Here is a 24,801-nt window from a genome sequence, read left to right on the forward strand (position 1 = left end):
GTTCTTAGATCCGTCAACGAGCTAATTTCAGTGGGGGAACTAAATGGACCAATGGGAGGGCTGGACAGGGGTCACAGTGAGCGAGGCTTTAGGATCACTTCTGGGATGTGATTTCAAATCGAACCTGGGTTGGGAGAATGAAAGTCTTCAGCTGGCTTTAAGAGAATTTCAACTATCCCGTAAATTGGAGAGGAAACTATCAAAATCGCTTCACTATAGCAGAATGACATCCATTGGTATAGCCCCTTTCAACACCTCAAGACATCCCAAAGCACTTTACAGCCAATTAAATAATTTTGAAATGTAGTTACTGTTGTAACATAGGAACCGCAGCAGCCAATTTGCACACTGCAAGTTCCCAGTTTAAAAAAAAAATTCATTCATGAGATATGGGCATTGCTGGCAAGACCAGCATTTTTTGCCCATCCCTAATTGCCCTTGAGAAGGTGGTGATGAGCTGCCTCCTTGAATTACTGCAGTCCATGTGGTATAGGTACACCCACAGTGCTGTTAGGGAGGGAGTTTCAGGATTTTGACCCAGTGACAGTAAAGGGACAGTGATATAGTTCCAAGTTAAGATGGTGTGTGATTTGGAGGGGGACTTGCAGGTGGTGATATACCCGTGCATCTGCTGCCCTCGTTCTTCTAGGCGGTAGAGGCCGTAGGTTTGGAAGGTGCTGTCAAAGGATCCATGGGAGCCTTGGTGAGTTGCTGCGGTGCATCTTAGAATTGATCATTAAAGAGGTTATAGCTGGGCACTTAGAGAAACTCAAAGTAATCAGGAAAAGTCAGCATGGTTTTGTGAAAGGCAAATCATGTTTAGCCAGTTTATTGGAGTTCTTTGAAGGAGTAACATACACTGTGAATAAAGGGGAGCCTGTAGATGTGCTGTAGTTGGATTTCCAGAAGGCTTTTGATAAGATGCCACATCAAAGATTATTACGGAAAATAAAAGCCCATGGTGTAGGCGGTAAGATATTAGCATGGATAGAAAATTGGCTGGCTGACAGAAAAACAGAGAGTAAGCATAAATGGGTCTATTTCTGATTGGCAGGATGTGACAAGTGGAGTCCCGCAGGGGTCTGTGCTGGGCCTCAACTTTTTACAATTTATTTAATGACTTAGATGAGGGGAGTGAAGGCATGGTAGCTAAATTGTGATGACACAAAGATGGGCAGGAAATATGTTTTGAAGAGGACATAGATAGGTTGACTGAGTGAGCAAAAATCTGGCAGATGGAGTATAATGTGGGAAAATGTGAAGTTGTTCACTTTGGCAGGCAGATTAAAAAACAGAGTATCACTTAAATGGAGCACAGCTGCAAAATTCTGAGGTGCAGAGAGATCTAGATGTTTTAATGCATGAGTCACAAAAAGTTAGTATGTAAGTACAGCAAGTAATTAAGAAGGCTAATGGAATGCTATCCTTTAATACAAAAGGAATTGAACATAAAAGTAAGGATGTTATGCTTCAGTTATACAGGGCATTGATGAGACCACATCTCGAATACTGTGTGCAGTTTTGTTTTCCTTTTTTAAAGAAGGATGTAAATGCATTGGAGGTGGTACCATAAGACCATAAGACATAGGAGCAGAAATTAGGCCATTCGGCCCATCGAGTCTGCTCCGCCATTCAATCATGGCTGATAGGTTTCTCAACCCCATTCTCCCGCCTTCTCCCCGTAACCTTTGATCCCCTTATCAATCAAGAACCTATCTATCTCGGTACAGAGGAAGTTTACTAGATTGATACTTGGAATGAACGAGTTGCCTTATGAGGAAAGGTTAGACAGACTGGGCTTGTTTCCACTGGAGTTTAGGAGAGTGAGGGATGACTTGATTGAAGTATATAAGATCCTGAACAGTCTCGACGAGGTGGATGTGGAAAGGATGTTTCCTCTTGCGGTTGAGACCAGAACTAGGGGGTACTGTTTTAAAATTGGAGGTCATCCTTTTAGGACAGAGATGAGGAGAATTTTTTTCTCTCAGAGGGTTGTGTGACTTTGGAACTCTCTGCCTCACAAGGTGGTGGAGGCAGGGTCATTGAAAAGCTTTAAGGCAGAGGTGCTTGATAGCCAAGAGAATCGAAGGTTATCGGAGGTAGATGGGAATGTGGAATCTAAAACACAAACACATCAGCCATGATATTATTGAATGGCGGAGCAGGCTTGAGGGGCCAAATGGCCTATTTCTGCTCCTATTTCGTATGTTCGTGTCTTGTAGGTGGTACACACTGGTGGTGGAACAAGTGAATGTTTATTCTGGTGGATGGGGTGCCAATCAAGCAGGCTGCTTTGTCCTGGATGGTGTTGAGTTTCTTGAGTATTGTTGGAGCTGCACTCATCCAGGCATTGCATCCAGATAACATTAGATCTAAAAGACAACATCTCCTGCAGTGTAGCACTCACTTGGTGCTGCACTGAAGTGCCAGCCAATTTTATGCTCAACCAGAACCTTCTGATTCAGGGGCAAGAGTGCTACTAACAGCCAACATCATAAGGCCAACCTTCTGAGGAACTGAGGCATATTGTGGAGAGATGGAAGAAGAACTTTACTTCTGCATCTTATTGTTCCATATGTGATCTTGGATTGCCTCATGCTGACATTGGATATCTGCAATGGAAGCTCTTCCAACAAACCTCCCTCTCCTCCGCCTATCTACAGTAGACTTGTTCATCTAAAAATGGCGTCCAATTATCCCAGCCACAGCTCTGCCAGATAGTATCATAAGTTTCTCACTCATTTTGCCTTTCTGATCTGTCAGCAGGGGGAGTGAGGTGACAGCTTGCCTCTATCAGTGGGAGAGCTAAATACTGGTTTCTGTGATGTCCCATTAGAGAGGAAGGGAACACATGCTGTAGCAAGATTGTCAGATGATCCCCATGGACCTCTCCCCCTCACATTATCCTTTCCCCAGTTAGAATACTTTCCATCCACCCTACCCCCCAACCCCCCGACCCCCCCGAGGAAAGGTTCTTCCATGTCCATGCCTAGCTAACAACAACTGAGCTTGCTAATTGCTACAAAGTTCTACCTCAGCCTGGGCAACTGGATGGTCGTTTGGACTTGTGTCTTGTTAACAAACAGGGAAAGGAAGAAAGGATCCAAACCAGCAGCAGGATATGGGCAGATTACAAACATAGCCATCACCTGCTCCAAAGATCAGGAGCCCATTTGGCAAAGTCTGAGGTCAAAGCATCCTTAAAATTAGCATGCAGCTAGCAGCATCCTTGAGGTGAATTAAGGTGTGTGGGGAACTATGGGCTAAAAAAAAAAGAGCTGGTTGAACAGATGACTAGCAGAAACTAATCTGCCGATAGGATTGGCAAGTGTAAGCTTTACCAGCCTCCTTTGTAGTCGAGGGTCCAACAGTTAGTATTGGAGATCCTACGCTGAACGCTCCCAAAAATGTAGTCCTACTGAATAAGATTGATGTCATTGAACATGCTCGCTGATACTCTTGGACAGCTATCCTTTTACACATGTTGGGATATGTCAGATAACAGTTTTCAATGGTTGTTTACCATTTTCCGACATTTCCATAAGGTTCTTGTGGAAGGCGGCCAGGAGGGATTACAGGAAGAGCTGAAGAGGGAATGGCAACAATTCCAGTGGGAACAGGCAGTGAATGAAGAGAAGCAGCAGATGATTGAGGAGCTTCAAAGACAGGTAATGCTTCATGTTGCCCTTGAGGTGGCTACATATCGCAGACAGGCTCCCTGGCATCCAAAGAGTAAATGAACCACCTGGTATAGTATAGAGATTGGCAAAGTCCCAGAGTCAATGCCTAGGCAGTATAGATGTGAAATTGACTCTGGGAATGGGAAGAGAAAAATCATCCAGGGTTCCTCTTCTCACTTACTATTCTGCTGAAAAGCTAGAATCTACTGGTAAGACACTGTTTGGGATATCTCCAGCTGCTATGTGGTTTCTAGTGAAATTCTAACTGTTGTAAAAGAATGGATTTATGGCCATGATTTTACAGCCCTGCTGTGGTGTGTCTCCCCCTGGCGGAAGTGGCGAGCCATTTAAATCTCCAATCAGTTCGGCAGAACTGTAATATCCCACTGGGCAGGAGGGGCTGTAAAATCCTGGCCTCTGTTCTGCTTGAAATATCAAAATTTTCACTAAATTACACATAGATTAAAGTTCCAATTGCATTGCTTATCATGCTTTAATGTCAGGAGAGAACCTTCTTTTGGACCAGTGTGACAATTTTCCATCTCTGATACTAACCTATCTGAATGAAATTGTTGACTTAATTCTTTTGTTAGTTTTGTGTTTTTCACTGGATTGAAAGCACACAAAGCCATTTAACACAGGACTCTTCAAGGTAATATCCAATCAGTCTGAAACTGAGGAGATAAAAGTCCTCATCTAAAATGTCCTTCTAACTAGGTGATTATTACCATTTAAAACTTAATAGCAGCCTCAATTTCTGTTCCGATGAAGATGTGTTGAGGTTGTAGAGAGTGTTTGGCACAGTGTACAGTTCAGGTCATGGCTCAAATGATCTAGTTTGGGATGGATGTGGTGAGATAGTATTCGATGAAAATAAGATTCCAGGTTGTGTTTTCACTCAACAATATGATATGATTTAATCCTCTAGTTGCAGCTGCAAAGCACTGAACTGGTGAATCTCAGGAAGGAAAATGATGGATTGAGATGTAGCCTGGAGAATGATTCTGGTGATAGGCACCTCCAGCAAGCAATCCGTGAACGGGACATTGCAATCACAAAGTGAGTGACAGAGCTAGTTTTGTTTCACTTACCCCTTCCAGTCAGATCCTCTAGCTGTTATATGATCCTTTTCCCTTGTTATTGGCGGAGATATTGGTCTTGTACTTAACCCCAAGATGTGCTTCTGACCACATATCCATGCCACCACTAAGACCACCTATTTCCACCTTCATAACACTTCCCACCTCATCCATGCTTTTGTTACCTGTGGACTTGACTATTCCAAACACTCCTGGCTAGCCTCCCATCTTCCACCCTTCATTAACTTGAGGCCATACAAAACTGCTGTCTGATTCCTAACTTCGTCAAGCCCCATTGACCCATCACTCCTTTGCTTACTGACCTATATTGACTTCCAATTAAGCAACACCTCAATTTTAAAATTCTCATCCTTGTTTTCAAATGCCTCCCTAGCTCTGTGACCTTCTCTAGCCCTACTTGTCCCTGAGATATCTGCACCTCTTACTCCTCCCTAATTTTAATTGCTTTAAGATGGCTGCACCTAAAGCTGATAAGACCATATGATCTGGAATTCTCTCCACCTCGCTACCCCTCTTTCCTCCTTTAAGATGCTGTTTGCAACCTCTTTGATCAAACTTTTGGTCATATGTCCTAATACCTCCTTATGTGGCTCGATGTTAAATTTTGTTTGATAATGCTCCTGTGAAGTGTCTCGGGACAATTTACCACTTTAAAGGCACTTTATAAATACAAGATTTTGGTTTTGTTAACTGATATTATCTCAGTCATTGACGATCCCTGCTCTGGAGCTAAATTTTATTGGGTTTTAGATGTATGGTGGTACTATTTTTAAGTCATAATCTTGATACTTATGTGACCAATGGGATTAGGTAAAAGAAGAAAGACTTTATATTTATATAGCATTTCTCATGACCACCAGATGTCTCAAAAGCATTTTACAGCTAATGAACTAATTTTGAAATGTAGTCCTTGTTGTAATATAGATAACTTGCACACAGCAAGCTCCCACAAACAGCAATGTAATAATGACTAGATAATCTGTTTTAGTGATATTGATTGAGGGATAAATATTGGCCAGGACACTGGGGATAACTCCCCTGCTCTTCTTTGAGATAGTGCCATGCGATCTTTTATGTCCACCTGAGAGGGCAGACCTCGGTTTAACATTTCATCTCAAAGACTCCTTCAGTACTGCGTTGGAATGTCAGCCTTGACTTTTGTGGGACTTGAATGCAGAACTTATGACTCAGAGATAGAAGTGCTACCAACTGAGCCACAGCTGACATGGGAAGGTTAAGAAAGGAGTGGCCTATGTTATTGAACACCGGAATGAATGAGAAACTTAAGCTTGTAATAGTCAAACCAGAATAAGCTCTTGCTTTTACAGGAAGAATGCTGTGGAAGTGGAGCTGCTCAAGTGTCAAATGGATATGAAGTCATTGAACTCCCAGCTTCTGGAGACCATTCAACAGAAAGTGTGCCTATCACAAGAGCTAGAAGCTTGGCAGGTATGTCTTCAGCTCATGCAAGGCCTAATTGAGGTCTTCAAGATCATGAAGGGTTGTGATAAGGTAACTAGTGATTTAAAGTTTCTACTAGTTGTTAGAGTAATATAAAGAGGGTATTAGTTAGAATAATCATAAAGGAATTCAAAACAGAGGTTAGGAAACAGTTTTTTTACACAGAGGATGGTTAGAATGTGGAATTCTTGGCCACAAACCTTTGGTGAATGATCGTCCGTACATTCTTTTTAAAGGGAATTGCTTGAAAAAGAGAAATAGTAATAGGTGTGAAAAATAAGCAGGAGAGTGAGATTAGAGTCGGTGCCTCACAGAGAAAAATGCCTACCCGGTCTGGGTGACATGATAGACCAAATTCTCATCAACTCACCCATTACCAAAATCTATCTCAGTGGTTGTTCACTCAATTTTCTACTTTACATGACTTGTATAATAGTCCTGTGATATACTGAACACATGGTTACAGAATCATAACATGTTACAACAAGAAACAGGTCAAAGGATGAGACCACGTTTCACTGCATTGAGTTGGAGAGGGTAGGAGGATGTAAGGACAGCAATGTGGTTGGTGGGAATGGAAAAAAACACCGATTAGGAATGTAAGATGTTGTGAAAGGAGAGCAGGCAAGGTTACAAGGGCAACACAGTGTAGGACAGTAGCAGGAAGCAGAAGGAAACCACTGTTCAGTACAGTGATAGTGAGACAAGTGAGAGAGAGAATCTAGGATTCAGCAGTGGAATCCTTGGGAAATGCCAGTAAAACGCTTCTATCTTTATTTTCCCTCACAACTGCACTGTAACTTCACTCTCCAAGGTTTAGTTTCAAACTGACAATCAGCCCTTGAAGGAAAGAACATAATGTGACTTTGTCTCAATCACCCTGGATTAAGGACAGTAAACAGAAGAAAGTAAGATGAAATAATGAATAAGATGGCTATTATCTACAACATGTCTTATATAAACAGAGTATACATCAAGAATCAGTGGTTTACCATTAATAAGAGCTATTCAGGCCATGGAGAAACAGAAGATAATCTGTGGTTCTAGTCCTCATGTTACATAACCAACATCACTTGTTATATGACCAGTACTATTTTTGATGTAAGTGGAACCACTTGTGCTCTACAGCTAGTACTAGCGTTATATAACCAGTACCACTTATGTTAAATAGCCTCTACCACTCATGACATGACTTGTACCATTTAGTGGTTTATTTTCTAAAAACAAGAGGTGCAAAGAGGACATCTTCCATAGCCATCAGGCTACCACCTCTGCCTCTATTTGCAGCTGCAGCAGTAACTTTCTAGTCACTCTTGTTCCAGACTCAATTTTAAAAGGAAAGATATTGATAGTCAGTGTGGCACAAACAATTATTATTGAGAAGATTTTTTGTGATCACAGATGTCATACATTTGTATATTCGATGGGGTTAGATGCATGAATCGAGGGATGGCTAGAGAGCTAAGTGGATTGATGTATTTAATGCATGAATTGTGCAATGGAATAAGTAATGATAAATAAAATAATGGATGGGAAGCTAGATTCGTGGATTGAATGACTGATTTGGTAGCTAAGTAAACAGGTTGATAATTGATTGATAAACCAATGTAAACATAGACTGACAATTGAGGAAATAGAATGAAAAGAAATTGCTTGATTGATTCAAAGAAGCAACAAGCTGGCATTTGTATAGCACTGTTTATGACTTCAGTATGTTCCAGTGCACTTCATAGCTGATGACGCCCTTTTGAAATGCAATTTGCTTTTGCTTTAGGCAAACATAGCAGCCGGTTTGTACATAGCAAACCCCCATGAACAGTAAAAAGATAAATGACCAGTGAACCTGTTTTGATGTCATTGGTTCAGAGGTGAACTACCCCCTGCATTTACAAAAAGTCCTATAGGGTCTTTCATGCTCACCTGGCAGGGACCTTTGGTTTAATATCTCATCTGAAATGCTTAGAGGATGAATTCATGCCTAGAGATGGATTGGGGGATAGTTGACTGGATAGATTGATAGATGGCTTGATAAATGAATAGGTAGATGGGCTGATAAAAAATGGATTCACAGACCTTATGAACTGATAGATACATGGCTGGATTGTTAGATTCCTAATTGGCAAAAAGATTTACTGTTGCCATTTCTGTTGTATTATTGAAAGGATGACATGCAATTTGTGATAAGTCAGCAACTGAAAACTCAGCAGCAGACTGAGCAGGCCTGGAATACTTCTTCTCAAAACCACAGCGAGTACAGGGATTCCAAACATCGCCATTCCTTTCTCTACAGGACCAGGAGTCAGATTCCCGAAGGAAAAGGCTTCCTCTCATTGTTTAAGAGGTGAGCAATGGTTGCCTCAGACATCTTTCCTTACTATAATATTTATCAGCCTTTCCTGAACAATTAAAAGACATGTGGCTGATGCATTGGGAGATTGTTCTACGGAGTGTAACAAAATTCCAGAGACTGTGACTGTCTCCAAGATTGGTATCTAGAACATGTAATTAAATTTCTCGTCACAGGTTATTGATCAAGCGAAAACATGAAGCCAGGGATGTAGGCTGCTGGTTACAGAATTATTTTGAAAAGAGGAAATGGAAAAAAAATCAACAAAAATGTAGAAAGACTAAAGCTGAATAAAAGTGAAACTTCGACGTTGCAGAAATTCTGCAGACTGGAATCTACAGAAGTGGCAAAACAAACTATCAAGGAATGTTCTTAAATAACAGGAGGTGGAGGGGCTGGCAAGACAGCAATGGATATGAATAGCTTTTATTTTACACAATGTAACACTAGGTCTACCCAGCTTCAAGGCTGGAAGAAGCTGATGAGGTGCTCAATAATCGGAGATGAATGAAGGTTTCCTTAAAAAACAGGGAAATGTGTAGTAAGATACAAACTCCTGGCAATGGTGAGAATCTGTAAAGAGAAATCAGCATCAGCATCTGTAAAGAGAAAAGACTGGTTCAGATTTCAGGTGAAGAGCCTTTATCAGAACCCTAATGTTATCCAGAAAGGTTAGTACCCAAAACACTAACCTGTCTTGCTTTTTACTGTTGTGACAAATTTGTTCTGTATTTTTAGCCTTTCCTGTTTTTATTCCCAGCATATGAAGTTTTCTTTTTATTTAAACTGTAATATATATATATACTTGATAAGAGTTGAGAATACATTTACAAGTTCTCTAATGACTGGATGGTGCCGTATAATGTTTGTTGAATAAAATGTTATTTATTACTTCATGATAAAGCGTGATTATTGACTTCTTAAGCGATGGGAAAAAACACAAACACATTCATTGTTTCTGGTATGCATACATATCCACTGTCAATAATGGATGGACAGCTATATGCACATGTAATGTAGAAACACTCATCTACATGCTCTAAATTTGAAAGACAGTCATATGGACTGTAATAAATATTGGGGTAGAAGGAAACAACTTAACATTAATATCCAAACTAAAAGGCACTGCTTGCAAGTGTCTGTTAGCGTAATACACTGACTATAATTGAAAACCCATTTATACTGCCTATTAAAAAAATCTGTAACATGCATGGTGTCTAAAATGGTCACGTGTACTGTATATAACAGGTAGTCACGTAAATTGCTTTTTCAAGAAATTTCAGACAATGACGAGTATGAGGAAATAAACAAGTAAAACTCTGGAGTAGATCCAAGTTCCCATGACAAGGCTTTGACGTGTACACCCAGGTTGAGATTCGGCTCTGTCCAACTTTGGTTAGCCATCAGATCACAACAAACACAAAAAACACAACAATGTATTGCAAAAGCTACTAACATTGAAGCCAGATGCTTACGCTATTCAGGAATGTTAGTCTTTCTTTTACTTGTTCATGGGATGTGGGCATCGCTGGCAGGGCCAGAATTTATTGCCCATCTCTAATTGTCCTTGAGAAGGTGGTGATGAGTTGCCTTCTTGAACCACTGAAATCCATGTGGTGTAGAAACACCCAGAGAGTTGTTAGGTAGGGAGTTCCAGGAATTTGACCCAGCGATGTTAAAGGAAGGATGATACATTTCCAAGTCATGATGGTGTGCAAATTGGAGGAGAACCTGCAACTGGTGGTGTTCCCGTGTGTCTGCTGTCCTAGTTCTTCTAGGCGGTCGCGGGTTTGAGGGGTGCTGCTTGAAGAAGCCTTGGCAAGTTGCTGCAGTGCATCTTGAGGATTGTATACACTGCTGCCACAGGGGATGAATGTTTCAGATGGTGGATGGGGTGCCAACTGAGTGAGCTGCTTTGTCTTAGGTGGTGTCAAGCTCACCCCGCCACCACTGTTTGTTCCATTTCTACCAGTCTGTTTATGCCTGTTGCCACCCTCTATCCTAGAGCATCTGCCCTATGTCTCTATCATGGATCTGTCCCATTTATGGACCAACTGTCCTGCTTCTTAGAATTGCAATCTCCATATCTGATGCACTTTGCCAAATATTGGTGCATTCTTCAGGCAATAACAGTAAATATAAGAAGTTTTTGTTTCATATGATAAACTAATGTGATTACAAACATGTTGCTAGGGAGCATTGTTTGGCTTTCTTAGTGTGCTGGAAAGAATGGAACTTTAAAAAGAGAGAATATACCTGGAGGTAACAGAGCAATATATCAACATTGAAGACAGTTAATGTGAAGACAGCAAATTCTATTTAATTAGAATGTAAAGAACATTCAAGATGCTTCATAAATATCACAACTACATTAATTCATTTTCCCTCCAAACCCAAGGCACTGTGGCCAATTGTAGGATTTCAATTGGCGGAGATCAGTTAACTCAGCAAAGACCAGAGATTGAGCTAGTGGCCTTTTGATCTGCATGGTTCTAAACTAATTTCCACTCCTGTTCCTTCACAATGTGTTCACAGTGTGAACATGGTAGCAGTTTCTGCTGTGAAATTGGTATTTGTTTTGTCAATTGAAGCTTTTATTGTAGGCTTTGCTGAGTATAGATGTAAGATGGAAATACAGCAGAGCTTTGTGTATAAGATTGGGAATGACAGTCGTTAAGCAGCAACATCATCAACTCTTCACTTCATGTTTCACTGTGAAGTGAATGAGTGTATTCCAGACTTTGAAGATGCAACAGTCTGAAAGTTGTATCACTGTGATCAGTACACAAACCAACCTAACTTTGTTCAGATGTGAAGGAAGAGAGGTGAAGCTCCAGGAGCTGTTGTAAAACAATTGAGTTCTTATAAAAGGTCATTGCTTGAAACATTAACTTTGTTTCTCTCTTCACAAATGCTGCCTGACATTTTCCAGCATTTTCTGTTTTCTTATATTTCCAGCAGCTTTGGTATTTTGCTTTTTGTTTTGTTAAACAATTTGGATTTCAGTAACATTTCTGGACAAGAAATGTTGTTATGATGAGATTCTGGTGCATTTGGGTGACTTTAGGACCATTAACACTGAGAAGCTCAGGGAAAGGTACAGGACATACGCAGATGAAGATAATAAGGGGAAGAGAAGACTGATGGAATTTTGAGGCTCTGGATAAAGATGTATTAAAGTATGAGGTTTTGTGAAGACATATGAATATACAAATTAGGAGCAGGAGTAGGTCACTCAGCCCCTCGAGCCTGCACCACCATTCAATAAGATCATGGCTGATCTGATTTTAACCTCAACTTCACATTCCTGCCTACCCCCGATAACCTTTCACCCCCTTGCTTATCAAGAATCTATTTACCTCTGCCTTAAAGATTCAGGGGCTCTGCATCAATCATCTTTTGAGGGAGAGAATTCCAAAGTCTCACAGAGACTTCTGGGACACTAAACATTTCCACATCTCTGTCCTAAGTGGGCAACCCTTTATTTTTAAACAGTGCCCTGAGTTCTAATTTCTCCGACAAGAGGAAACATCCTTTCCACATCCACCCTGTTAAGCCCCTCAGGATCTTACATGTTTCAATCAAGTCGCCTCTTCCTCTTCTAAACTCTATTCCAGCAAAGTATACATGGATTAAAAGACACCCAGATAGGGCCAACCAGCGGGGTTGCTTTGGGGTCAGTGAAGTATTATCAGAACAACTGCTTCTGGTAGGAATAATACTAGAGGAGCAGCCATGTGACCTCATGCAGTAAATCACCCTTTTAACCATCAACCAATGTTTTGCCCTCATTACTATGGCTAGTTTGAGAGGATGATCTCAGGGATGGCTCAAAGTGTAATCTGCCTACGTAGCCACTAATGAATTCCTGCTGAGTTTAAACAGCGAGTAAAGCATGAGATCACTACTGGAGCACACAGGGCAGGAGTGGCAGCAAAATCCAGGTTTAGTGAACTTTGTTCTGACTTATTTCTGTACTGTGTCTGGTCATAGTTTTACTGCATTGTCACATTGTTCTGCAACGAAAGTAAAGCTGCTGCTGATCCCCTGACACTCTAGTGATTGTCCATTTCAGGTTGAGATTTGAGGCTTTGATGCTGTTTCTGTATTTCCTGACATCTTTGAATAATGTGAACACAGGATGGGCGACTCCAGCCAGGCATTTATTGTTGTACCTATTCACAGTTTCATAGCTGTCACCACTGTGATTTCCTGAATAACTTGATTTTGAGAAGGTACGGTCTAAGGAGATACAATCAATGGAAGCGCCTTCCTCCCGTGTTTTCTTAAAATCCTTTGAAAAAATGCTTGAACGGACCATTTTGAGTAGTTCAAAAGTTTAAAGACATGTTAATAATATATGAACAATAATTAAAGGACATAGTCAATAAGCTGTGAGGGTGAATATAGAATGAAGCTCTCTGTCTTTGTCTGGTTATACCTCTGTATATCTCTATGTATCTTTCTCTATTGCTGACGTCCTCTCAAAGACTTCTGGAGATCCCCATCGTCATAGATGGCAATCTTCAGACAATACCATTCTCTGCAGATGATATCAGAAACAGCTGAAAGCACTGGATATGGGAAAGGCTATGGGGCCTGACAACCTCCTGGCTGTAGTACTGAAGACTTGCTGCATCTAGCCGCACCCTTAGCCAAGCTGTTCCAGTACAGTTACAACGCAGGCATCTAGGCAACAATGTGGCTAACTGCCCAGGTATGTACAGCCCACAAAAAGCAGGACAAATCCAATCCGGCCAATTATCCCCCATTAGTCTACTCTCAATCATCAGCAAAGTGATGGAAGATGTCGTCAACAGTACTATGAAGCTGTTCTCAGTAACAACTTGCTCACTGATGCTCAGTTTGGATTCCGCCAGGCGCACTCAGTTCCTGACCTCATTACAACCTTGGTCCAAATATGGTCAAAAGTGTTGAATTCCAGAGATGTGACATCAAGGAGACCTAACAAAATTGAAGTCATTGGGAAAAAAGGGGAAAGCTCTCCATTGGTTGGAGTCATACCTAGCACAAAGAAAGATGGTTGTGGTTGTTGGAGACCAATAATCTCAGCTCCAGGTCATTGTTGCAGGAGTTCCTCAGGGTAGTGAACTAGGCCCAAATATCTTCAGCTGCTTCATTAATGATGTTCCCTTCAACATAAGAGTATGTTTGCTAATGATTGCACAGTGTTCATTGCTACTCACAACTCCTTGCATACTGAAGCAGTCTGTCCCCACATGCAGCAAGATCTGGACAAGATTCAAGCTTCGGCTGATAAGTGGCAAGTAATATTCACACCACATGTGTGCCAGCCTATGACCATGTTCAACAAGAGAGAATCTAACCATTTCCCACTGACATTCAATGGCATTACCATCCTTGAATTCTCCACCATCAACATCCTAGGGATTGCTAATGATCAGAAGCTTAACTGGGTCAGCCATATAAATACTGTGGCTACAAGAGCAGGAATTCTGCAATAAATAACTCACCTCCTGACTCCCCAAAGCCTGTCCACCATCTGCAAGGCACAAGTCAGGAGGGTGATAGAATACCCTTCAATTGCCTGGGTGAGTATATGTACCATATACAATATTCCCTGCAGCAACTCGCCAAGGCTCCTTCGAGAGCACCTTCCAACCCTGCTACCTCTACCAGCTAGAAAGCCAAGCAGATGAGTAGGAACACCATCAACTGCATGTTCCCCTCCAAATTATGCACCATCCTGACTTAGCACTATAATGCTGTTCCTTCATCGCCACTGCGTCAAAATCCTGGAGCACCACCACAACAGTGCTGTGGGTGTGCCTACATGGACTGCAGCAATTCAAGAAGGCGGCTTATCAAGGGCAATTAGGGATGGGCAATAAATGCTGGCTTTGCGAGTATAGTTCACATCCTAAGAACAAAAAATAAGAACTACATTATTAAAGTGCTAGGTACCAGCTGTGGATCACTGTTGCCTCTGGGCTCAAAGTTTGTGAGCTCAAGTGCCACTCCATGTAACTTGAGCACAAAATCCAGACTGACATCCCAGGGCAATACGGAGGGAGTGCAGCATTGGTGGAGATGCCATCTTTTGGAAGAGATGCTAAATCCTGTTTCCCTCTTGGAAAAACATAAAAAAATCCTTGGCACTGTTTGAAGAAAAGCAAGGGAGTTCCACTAGTGTCTTTGTCAGCATTTATCCCCGAGCCAGCATTTAAAATATAAGTTAACTGGTCATTATGTCTGTGTGGAACCTTGTTGAGTACAAAATTAGCAGCTGTGTTTCCTACATGACAACAGTCATTACACTCAAAAAGTGCTTCATTAGCTGTAAAGTGCTTTGGGGTCTCCTAAGGTCTCCTGATAGATCCTTTATAAATGTAATTTACAGTTGTATCTTTCCTGAGTGCACGGCACTTGGTGTTGATTGAATACAGGCCAAGAGTTTCCAATGAATGGAGTTGGTTTACGGTTATAAACTTGACTTTTAAAAGCCTCCAGGCTGTGTGAGAATGGAATGATTGATGGAAGTAAGGAATTTCATAGTCTGAAAGTGTTAGCAAAGAACGGATTATGCTAAATTATTCAATTTGGTGTGTTGCATTCCTACTCAAAATGTTCATCATGACATTCACTGCCTCCACAAGATGCTGAATATTCAAGACACAGTGCCAGATTTGAAGTGCGTCCCAATGCAGAGCAGGCATCAATGATTTGAATGTTTGTCTCTTCCACCAGTTCCCTTCTCCACCCCTTTCACCTCCTCATTGTGCTGACTGACGTTGGGCTATAGCCTGGCAGGTGCCAAGGGCCCTGTGACGCCTTACCCAAGCACCCACTTGATAGTATCTCTGATCTAATGCCCTCAGGATGTTTTACTATGTTAAAGGTGCTATATAAATGCAAGTTTATTGTTGTTATGGAGGTGATAACATCAAAATCTAATTGGGTTCCAATCATGTACTTCCAGCTGGGTAATCTATGGGCAGGATCTCTGGTTGATTTTGCCCACTCCCAGGTCATTGATGAAGCAGTCGAAGATGGTTGGGCTTTGAACACTACCATGAGCAACTCCTGCAGCGTTGTTCTAGGGCTGAGATGATTGGCCTCCAAAAACCACAGCCATCTTCCTTTGTGCTAGATATGACTCCAATCAGTGAGAGCTCCATCCTAAATCCCATTAACCTCAATTTCGCTAGGGCTCCTTGGTGCCATACTTGGAGAAAGGCGACTTTGATGTCAAGAACAGCCACTCTCACTCACCTCTGAAATTCAACACTTCAAAAAGTCTCTAAGTAACCACAAATGTAATACCTTCACCCTAGGAAGGAAGGACACAGAAAGCAGGAAACTAGAGGCCAGTTAGCCTAACATCTGTCATTGGGTGGAATTTTCGCAGAATTGCACTAAGTGAGGTAGTGGCGGGTAAAATGGAGTCCTACCCGCCGATGAAAATGGTGGGTTTTCACGCCATATCATCATTATTTATTCACTCCCGCAAAATACACTGTTTCCATGGTGAGCAGGATGTCAATCACCTGCCCGCCATCATCCCGCTGTTCCATCATGCTGGCTGCCATCTTTAAAAGGCAGCCACCAGGAAAGTGGTCATCGCCAGCAGCTCACCACCGCTGTCCAGAAGACATGGCCAGCAAAGGGAAAAAGACTGCAGTCCCCCGCTTCAATGACAGGCCCTCAAGTGACTGCTCAATGCTGTGGAGGCCCACCAGGATGTGCTCTACCCCTGCTCTGGCCACATGATGGGCAACAAAGTCACCAACCTGGTTTGGGAGGCGGTGGCAGCGGTGGTTAGTGCAAACGCCCTGTAGAGGAGGACAGCCACCCAGTGCCACAAAAGGATGAATGATCTCTTTTTTTCCGCCAGAGTAAGTCACTCTTTTCATCACTCCCAACTCTCACACTCACAAACCCATCACACACCCACAGGGCCTTCATTCTGCCAGTTCAAGGGACATCACCATTCACTCTTTCACACACACCGTCATTGTCCTCATCCCATCCATGGGACCACTCACCACCCACACAGGCCAGGCACACATATCATCTGGCCCAGTAGGCATCCTGATACACTCTCCCCATCTCTATCCATGCAGGACAAATTGGCTCACAACAGGAGGGAAAGGTTGCAGACAGATGGAGGGATGCCGGAAATCAAAGTTCTGCCAGAATTCGAAAACAGAGCCATCCAGCTGGCCGGCGATGACCGGGACCAATCCTGTGCTGATGGTGAGGTCGGCGCTGCTCTACCAAGTGAGGATCCAGCAGTGCAATGTCCATCAGACAACCATGCCGTGAGAGATGTGTCCTCTTTCACAGACCACTGCAATGCACTAATTATCTCCTCTTGCTTTTGCAAGCATATCTGCCAAACAGCTGACAGAATCCATGACCCAGAGCCTCCATTCAAGCTCCGAAGAAACCTCTGAAGAGGAATCTGAAGGCACCCTCCATGAAGTTCCGTCACAGCGCTCACCCACACCCTCCACCAGCATAGAGACACACATCTCGATGGGACCTAGAATTAGAGTAGCCACAGGATCACAATCTGGTGAGCACATCGCACTGTCTGATCCACAGCAGGTGGAGGCAGGGACTTCGTAGGTCCTGGCACTCGGAGGACTGCTGGAGGCCAGAACGTTGCTGAGTCCGAGTCAGATGACGAGCCTCTGGACTCAGTCATGTCACAGTTGCTGGAGCTACAAAGGCAAGCTCGGGAATAACAGGAAGGGATGTCCACTGCACTTGCAAGGCACGATGGAGGAGTCCATCCGTCTTCAGGCTGAGGGGATAGCGCCGGCATTGCAATGCACCGAGGTCAACACTGGCAGGATGGCGGCTGCCATGGAGACCTTGGTCCAGGACATCATTCATGCACTGCTACGTGAGCTTAACTCCATTGCTGATGCCATAGTTGGCCCCCAACAGTGTGTACACGAGAGGGGTGCTGGGCAGCTCGATCTCACTCCAGCTACCCCTTCCACTCACGGAGTCAGCCAGGGGCGCTCGGGCACCCATGGGGAGGAGGATCAGCAGGTGCACACTGTGGGGCCATCCACCCGGGTGACCCTGGGAGTGGCCAGCCCATCTGACTCCCATCTTCCTGTGAGCCCAGCAGCTCCAGCTTCACAGGCCGAGGAGGTTTCCACTGCCACACAGCAGTGCTCTGAAATCAGGCCAGTGCCCAGCAAGTCTCCGACCTCCAGAGGTCGCCCGTTAAAGTCATCGCAGACAGGGCGTCACAGTCAGCAGGCTGCCTCCACCTCTGCTGTGGATGTCCGAGGAGCACCAAGACATAGAGGCAGGGTTGCACAGCCTGGCCAGGGGTGTTGATCACTTGTACATACTGTTCACTATCGTCAATAAACTCCTGAGAATATCTCCCTGCCTGTGGCTCCTTGTTCTGATGAGCAGTGTTCATGTCACTCAGATGTGAAACCTTTCCACACAAAATAAAAGGCAGGTGTCTCAGTCCAGGGCCTCTTCCCTGTGCTCTGTGCAGCCTTCAGACCATAGTGATGGTCCAGCCTCACACTCCCTGGAAACATTACTGATGCCTGCACCTTGGCGGTGCTGGTCATTGCTGCCAGGATGTAGTGGATAGGTGTCACAGGGTTCTCTCATTCTCTCTGTGTGCTCTCAGCACCTTTAAGGTGGTGCCGGCCCATATCACATTAGCATCTGTGACCAGTGATGCTGTGCACCAACTCCTGAGGGGCAGAGGTGTTGAAGGCGGACACAGCATCAGGTGTGCCTAAAGTTTCATGGCTGCGTCTCTGAGATGGTCCTGATCGTTGATCGTAAGCGAGCTATCCTTGGCCAGGCAGGAGTCAAACATTCTCAGCGACTATGTGACACTATGGAGTGTCCTCACTGCATGTTGTCATTATCCTCCTGCAATCGAGTGACTATTAGGCCTCCACTGCGTCTCCATGACAGGAACATTCTCACAGAGGGTATTGGCGTTGCCATAAGCCAGACTGAAAGTGCTGGCAAAGACCAGATTATGCTAAATGGGGACACCTCACTGCATGTCATCATCATCCTCCACAAATCTGGCAGCTATGAAGGCCTCCTGAGAACGCCTGCTTCATCTAGCCAGTGTGAGAGCCTCATCCCCATCATTGTCACCGCCGAGGACCCCCTCACCCTCATCCCCATCAGCGTCCTCCTCATCGGAGGAGGCGTGCAGCTCCTCCATCTCCTCCTTAGCCAGCTCCTCTCCCCATTACAGCGCCAGGTTGCAAAGGATGCAGCAGATGGCGATGGTGTGTAATGCCCTCTGTGAATTGTATTGCAGGGCTCCACCAGACCAGTCCAGGCACCGGACGCATCTTCAGCATCCCAATGATCTGCTCCACCAATTTGCAAGCTGCTACGTGAGCCTCATTATACCATCGCTCCTCTGCAGTCTGAGGCTGCTGCAGGGGTGTCATCAGCCACGGCCTCTGTGGGTAGCCCTTGGTCCCCAAGGAGCCAACCCTGCAGCCTCTGTGAACCCTAGAAGGCTGCATGGATCTGCAAGCGACTCAGACGTAGGCGTCATGCACACTCCCTGGAAACAGTGCGCATACCTGCAGGATGCGTTTCTGGTGGTCACATACCAGCTGCTGCTCAGTCACCTCAGTTCCCCAAAAGTGAAGGCCACCAAGTGCACGGCACCTATGTGCTGGTGTGAAACATGTCGGCGTGCTTTCCCGCCAATGTGGACGGGCGATATGGTGGGGTTCCAAGGGCCTGGCGGGATGGCCTTTTAATTATATGCCAATGTATTACAATTAGCTCCCCACCAACCGATGCCGGGAAACGCGGCCCGTCATTGGTGGGCTGAGCAGACGATCACAACCTGCCTCCACGCTGTTGTGAAGCAGGTTGCACCATATTTTCCATGCACGCCACCTATCACGCCCGCTGCCAGTGAGCTTGGAAAATTCTGCCCATCAGGGAGATACTGCAATCCATTATTAACAAAGGAGCAGCAGGATATTTAGAAAATCAAAATTCCCTTTTATGAAAGGGAAATCATGTTAGACATAAGAACATGAGAAATAGGAGCAGGAGTAGACCATATGGCCCATCGAGCCTGATCCGTCATTCAATTTGATCATGGCCGATCTGCCTCAACTCCACTTTCCCGCCCGTTACCAATATCCGTTGATTCCCTGAGACACCAAAAATCTGTCCATCTCAGCCTTAAATATATTCAATGATTGAGCATCCACAACCATCTGGAGTAGAGAATTCTAAAGGTTCACAACCCTTTGGGTGAAGAAATTTCTCCTCATTATAGTCCTAAATTTGTTGTTTTAAATTCATTTACGGGATGTGGGCATCGCTGGCTGGGCCAGCATTTATTGCCCACCCTTAGCTACCCTTGAGAAGGTGGTGATGAGCTGCCTTCTTGAACCTCTGCAGTCCATGTGGTGTAGGTACACCCACAGTGCTGTTAGGAAGGGAGTTCCAGGATTTCACCCCAGCAACAGTGAAGAACGGCGATATATTTCCAAGTCAGGATGGCGAGTGACTTGGAGGGGAACTTCCAGGTGGTGGAGTTCCCACCTATCTGCTGCCCTTGTCCTTCTACATGGTAGTGATCGTGGGTTTGGATGGTGCTGTCAAAGGAGCCTTGGTGAATTCTATAGTGCATCTTGTAGATGGTACACACTGCTGCTACTGTGCATTGGTGGTGGAAGGAGTGAATGTTTGTGGATGTGGTGCCAATCAAGTGGGCTGCTTTGTCCTGGATGGTGTCAAGCTTCTTGAGTGTAGTGGGAGCTGCCCTCATCCAGGCAAGTGGGGAGTATCCCATCACACTCCTGACTTGTGCCTTGTGGACAGGCTTTGGGGAGTCAGGAGGTGAGTTACTCATCACAGGATTCCTAGCCTCTGACCTGCTCTTGAAGCCACAGTATTTATATGGCTAGTCCAATTCAGTTTCTGGTAAATGGTAAGCCCCAGGATGTTGATAGTGGGGGATTCAGTGATCATTGAACATCAAGGGACGATGGTTGGATTCCCTCTTGTTGGAGATGGTCATTGCCTGACACGTGTGGTGCCAATGTTGCTTGACACTTTTCACCCCAACCTGCATATTGTCCAGGTCTTGCTGCATTTGGACATGGACTGCATCAGTATCTGAGGAGTCACGAATGGTGCTGAACATTGTGCAATCATCAGCGAACATCCCCACTTCTGACCTTATAATGGAAGGAAGATCATTGATGAAGCAGCTGAAGATGGTTGGGCCGAGGACACTACCCTGAGGAACTCCTGCAGTGATGTCCTGGAGCTGAGATGACTGACTTCCAGCAAACACAACCATCTTCCTTTGTGCTAAGTATGACTCCAACTAATGGTGAGTTTTCTCCCTGATTCCGATTGACTCCAGTTTTGCTAGGGCTCCTTGATGCTACACTCAGTCAAAAGCTGCCTTGATGTCAAGGGCAGTCATTCTCACCTCACCTCAGGAGTTCAGCTCTTCTGTCCATGTGTGAATCAAGGCTGTAATGAGGTCAGGTGTTGAGTGGCCCTGGCGGAACCCAAACTGGGCATCAGTGAACAGGCTATTGTTAAGCAAGTGCCACTTGATAGCACTGATGATGACCTCTTCCATTACTTTATTGATGATCAAGAGTAAGCTGATGGGACGCTAATTGGCCAGGTTGGATTTGTCCTGCTTTTTGTGTACAGGACATACCTAGGCAATTTTCCTCATAGCTGGGTAGATGCCAGTGTTGTAGCTGTACTGGGACAGCTTGTCTAGGGGCGTAGCAAGCTCTTGAGCACAAGTGTTCAGTACTATTCCCGGAATATTCAAAGAATCACAGAATCACACAGTGCAGAAGAGGCCCTTCGGCCCATCGAGTCTGCACTGACATATGAGAAACACCTGACCTACCTACCTAATCCCATTTACCAGCACTTGGCCCATAGCCTTGAATGTTATGACGTGCCAAGTGCTCATCCAGGTACTTTTAAAGGATGTGAGGCAACCCGCCTCCACCATCCTCCCAGGCAGTGCATTCCAGACCATCACCAACCTCTGGGTAAAAAAGTTTTTCCTCACATCCCCTCTAAACCTCCTGCCCCTCACCTTGAACTTGTGTCCCGTCGTGACTGGCCCTTCAACTAAGGGGAACAGCTGTTCCCTATCCACCCTGTCTATGCCTCTCATAATCTTGTACACATCGATCAGGTCGCCCCCTCAGTCTTCTCTGCCCCAACGAAAACAACCCAAGTCTATCCAACCTCCCTTCATAACTTAAATGTTTCACCCCAGGCAACATCCTGGTGAATCTCCTCTGCACTCCCTCCAGTGCAATCACATCCTTCCTATAATGTGGCGACCAGAACTGCACATAGTACTCCAGCTGTGGCGTCACCAAGGTTCTATACAACTCCAACATGACCTCTCTACTTTTGTAATCTATGCCTTGATTGATAAAGGCAAGTGTCCCAAATGCCTTTTTCACCACCCCACTAACATGCCCACCTGCCTTCAGAGATCTATGTACACAAACACCAAGGTCCCTTTGTTCCTCAGAACATCCTGGTGTCATGCCATTCATTGAATACTTCCTTGTCAAATTACTCCTTCCAAAGTGTATCACCTCACACTTTTCAGGGTTAAATTCCATCTGCCACTTATCTGCCCATTTGACCATCCCGTCTATACCTTCCTGTAGCCCAAGACACTCAGCCTCACTGTTAGTCACCCGGTCAATCTTTATGTCATCCGCAAACTTACTAATCCTATCCCCCACATAGTCATCTATGTTGTTTATATAAATGACGAATAATAGGGGACCCAGCACAGATCCCTGTGGTACTCCACTGGACACTGGCTTCCAGACACTAAAGCATCCTTCTGTCATCACCCTCTGTCTCCTACTACTAAGCAAGTTTTGAATCCACCTTATCAAATTACCCTGTATCCCATGTGCATATTGTCAGGGCCCATAGCCTATCCAGTGCCTTCAGCCGTTTCTTGGTATTACGTGGAGTGAATCAAATTGGCTGAAAACTGGCATCTGTGATGCTGGGGACCTCTGGAGGAGGCTGAGATGGATCATCCACTCACACTTCTGGCTGAAGTTTGTTGTGAATGCTTCAGCCTTATCTTTTGCACTGACGTACTGGGCCCGCCCATCATTGAGAATGGGGATATTTGTGGAGTCTCTTCTTCCAGAGAGTTGTTTAATTGTCGACCAGCATTCACGACTGGATGTGGCAGGACTGCAAAGCTTCGATCTGATCTGTTGGTTGTGGGATTGCTTAGCTCTGTCTAACACTTGCTGCTTATGTTGTTTGGCACACAAGCAGTCCTGTGTTACAGCTTCACCAGGTTGACACCACATTTTTAGATTTGCCTGGTGCTGCTCCTGGCATGCCCTTCTGCACTCTTCATTCAACCAGGGTTGATCCCCTGGCTTGATGGTACTGGTAGAGTGGGGGATATGCCGGGCCATGAGGTTACAGATTGAGTACAATTCTGCTGTTGCTGATGGCCCACAGCACCTCATGGATGCCCAGTCTTGAGTTGCTAGACCTGTTTGAAATCTATCCCATTTAGCACAGTGATAGTGCCACACAACGCGATGGAGGGTATCCTCAATGTGATGGGTGGGGTGGAAGAGGGGTGGTGGAGGCGGCGGGGTGGCGGGGTGGGGGAGGGGGGGTGGGGGTGGAGTGGCGATACATGCGAATCAGCAGGAGGTTTCCTTGCCCATGTTTGACCTGATGCCGTGAGACTTCACAGGGTCCGGTGTCAATGTTGAGGACTCCCAGGGCAACTCCCTCCTGACTGTATACAACTGTTTCCCACCACCTCTGCTGGGTCTGTCTTGCTGGTTGGACAGGACATATTCAGGGATGGTGATGGTGGTGTCTGGGACATCTGTAAGGTATGATTCCGTGAGGATGACTATGTCAGGCTGTTGCTTGACTAGCCTGTGAGATGTCTCTCCCAATTTTAGCACTAACTCCTAGATGTTAGTAAGGAGGACTTTGCAAGATCGACAGGACTGAGTTTGCCGTTGTCATTGCCGGTGCCTAGGTTGATGCCGGGTGATCCGTCCTGTCTCATTCCTTTTTTGTGACTTTGTATTGGTTCGTTACAACTGTGTGGCTTGCTAGGCCATTTCAGAGGGCATCGAAGAGTCAACCATATTGCAGTGGATCTGGAGTCACATGTAGGCCAGACCAGGTAAGGACCACAGATTTCCTTCCCTAAAGGACATTAGTGAACCAGATGGGTTTTTACAAAAAGTGACAATGGTTCCAAGGTCATCATTAGGCTTTTAATTCCAGATTTTTATTGAGTTCAAATTTCACTATCTGCCGTGGCAGGATTTGAACCTGGATCCCCAAATCATTACCCTAGGTCTCTGGATTACTAGTCTAGCAACAATAACACTACACCATTGGCTGAGCCCCCACCACCTAACAAAATGTCCAGCAACTTGCTCTGGGGCTCTGTTCCCATTTTCCGGAAGGGAAACAACCTTTCAATGTCTACCCTGACAAGCCCCTTCAGAATCTCATTTCAATGAGATCACCTCTCATTCTTCTAAACTCCGGAGAATTTAAGCCCAATTTACTCAGCCTCTTATCATAGACAACCTCTCATCCCAGGGACTGGTCTAGTGATTCTTCGCTGTACTGCCTCCAATGCAAGTATATCCCTCCTTAAATATGGAGGCTGAAACTGCACATATTATCCCAGGTATGGTCTCACTAAAGTCCTGTACAATTCTAGCAAGATTTATTTACTCTTGTACTCTAGTCCCCTTGCAATATAGGCCAACATGCCATTTTCCTTCCTAATTGTTTGCTGTGCCTGCATGCTAACTTTGTGCTCCTTGTATGAGTACACCCATGTCCCTCTGACCATCAAATTTACACGTTTTATACCTTTAAAAAAATATTCTACTTTTCTGTTCTTACCACCATCATGAATCACCTCACACTTCCATCTGCCACCTTGTTGCTCACTCACTCAACCTGTTTAAATATCCTTGCAGTCTGTGTCCTCCTCACAGCTTGCATTCTGACCTAGCTTTGTACCATCAACAAACTTAGATATATTTCCCCCGTCGCTTCATCTAAATCATTAATATAAATTGTAAATAGCTGAGGCCCCAGCACTGATCCTTGTGGCGCTCCACTAATCACATTCTGCCAACTTGAAAATGCCCCATTTAGC

General features: G+C 44.6%; 1 protein-coding gene across 2 annotated transcripts in view; it reads left to right on the top strand.

The window, feature by feature from the left end:
• The window catches only part of LOC144684572 (BICD family-like cargo adapter 1), a 42,917-nt gene extending 33,440 nt beyond the window's left edge, over positions 1-9,477 (top strand). Inside the window, exons 7-11 of one of the 2 annotated variants that reach the window (XM_078548522.1) lie at positions 3,546-3,668; positions 4,609-4,739; positions 6,109-6,229; positions 8,404-8,582; positions 8,765-9,477. In XM_078548522.1, coding sequence (XP_078404648.1) covers positions 3,546-3,668; positions 4,609-4,739; positions 6,109-6,229; positions 8,404-8,582; positions 8,765-8,882 — 672 coding nt within the window. In that variant the 3' untranslated portion in view covers positions 8,883-9,477. The remainder of the gene's footprint in view (positions 1-3,545; positions 3,669-4,608; positions 4,740-6,108; positions 6,230-8,403; positions 8,583-8,764) is intronic. The other variant, XM_078548523.1, reaches the window with a different exon arrangement.
• The last annotated feature ends 15,324 nt before the right edge of the window (positions 9,478-24,801 follow it).

This window comes from Cetorhinus maximus, chromosome 9 (assembly GCF_964194155.1).
Source record: "Cetorhinus maximus chromosome 9, sCetMax3.hap1.1, whole genome shotgun sequence".
Lineage (NCBI taxonomy): Eukaryota > Metazoa > Chordata > Chondrichthyes > Lamniformes > Cetorhinidae > Cetorhinus > Cetorhinus maximus.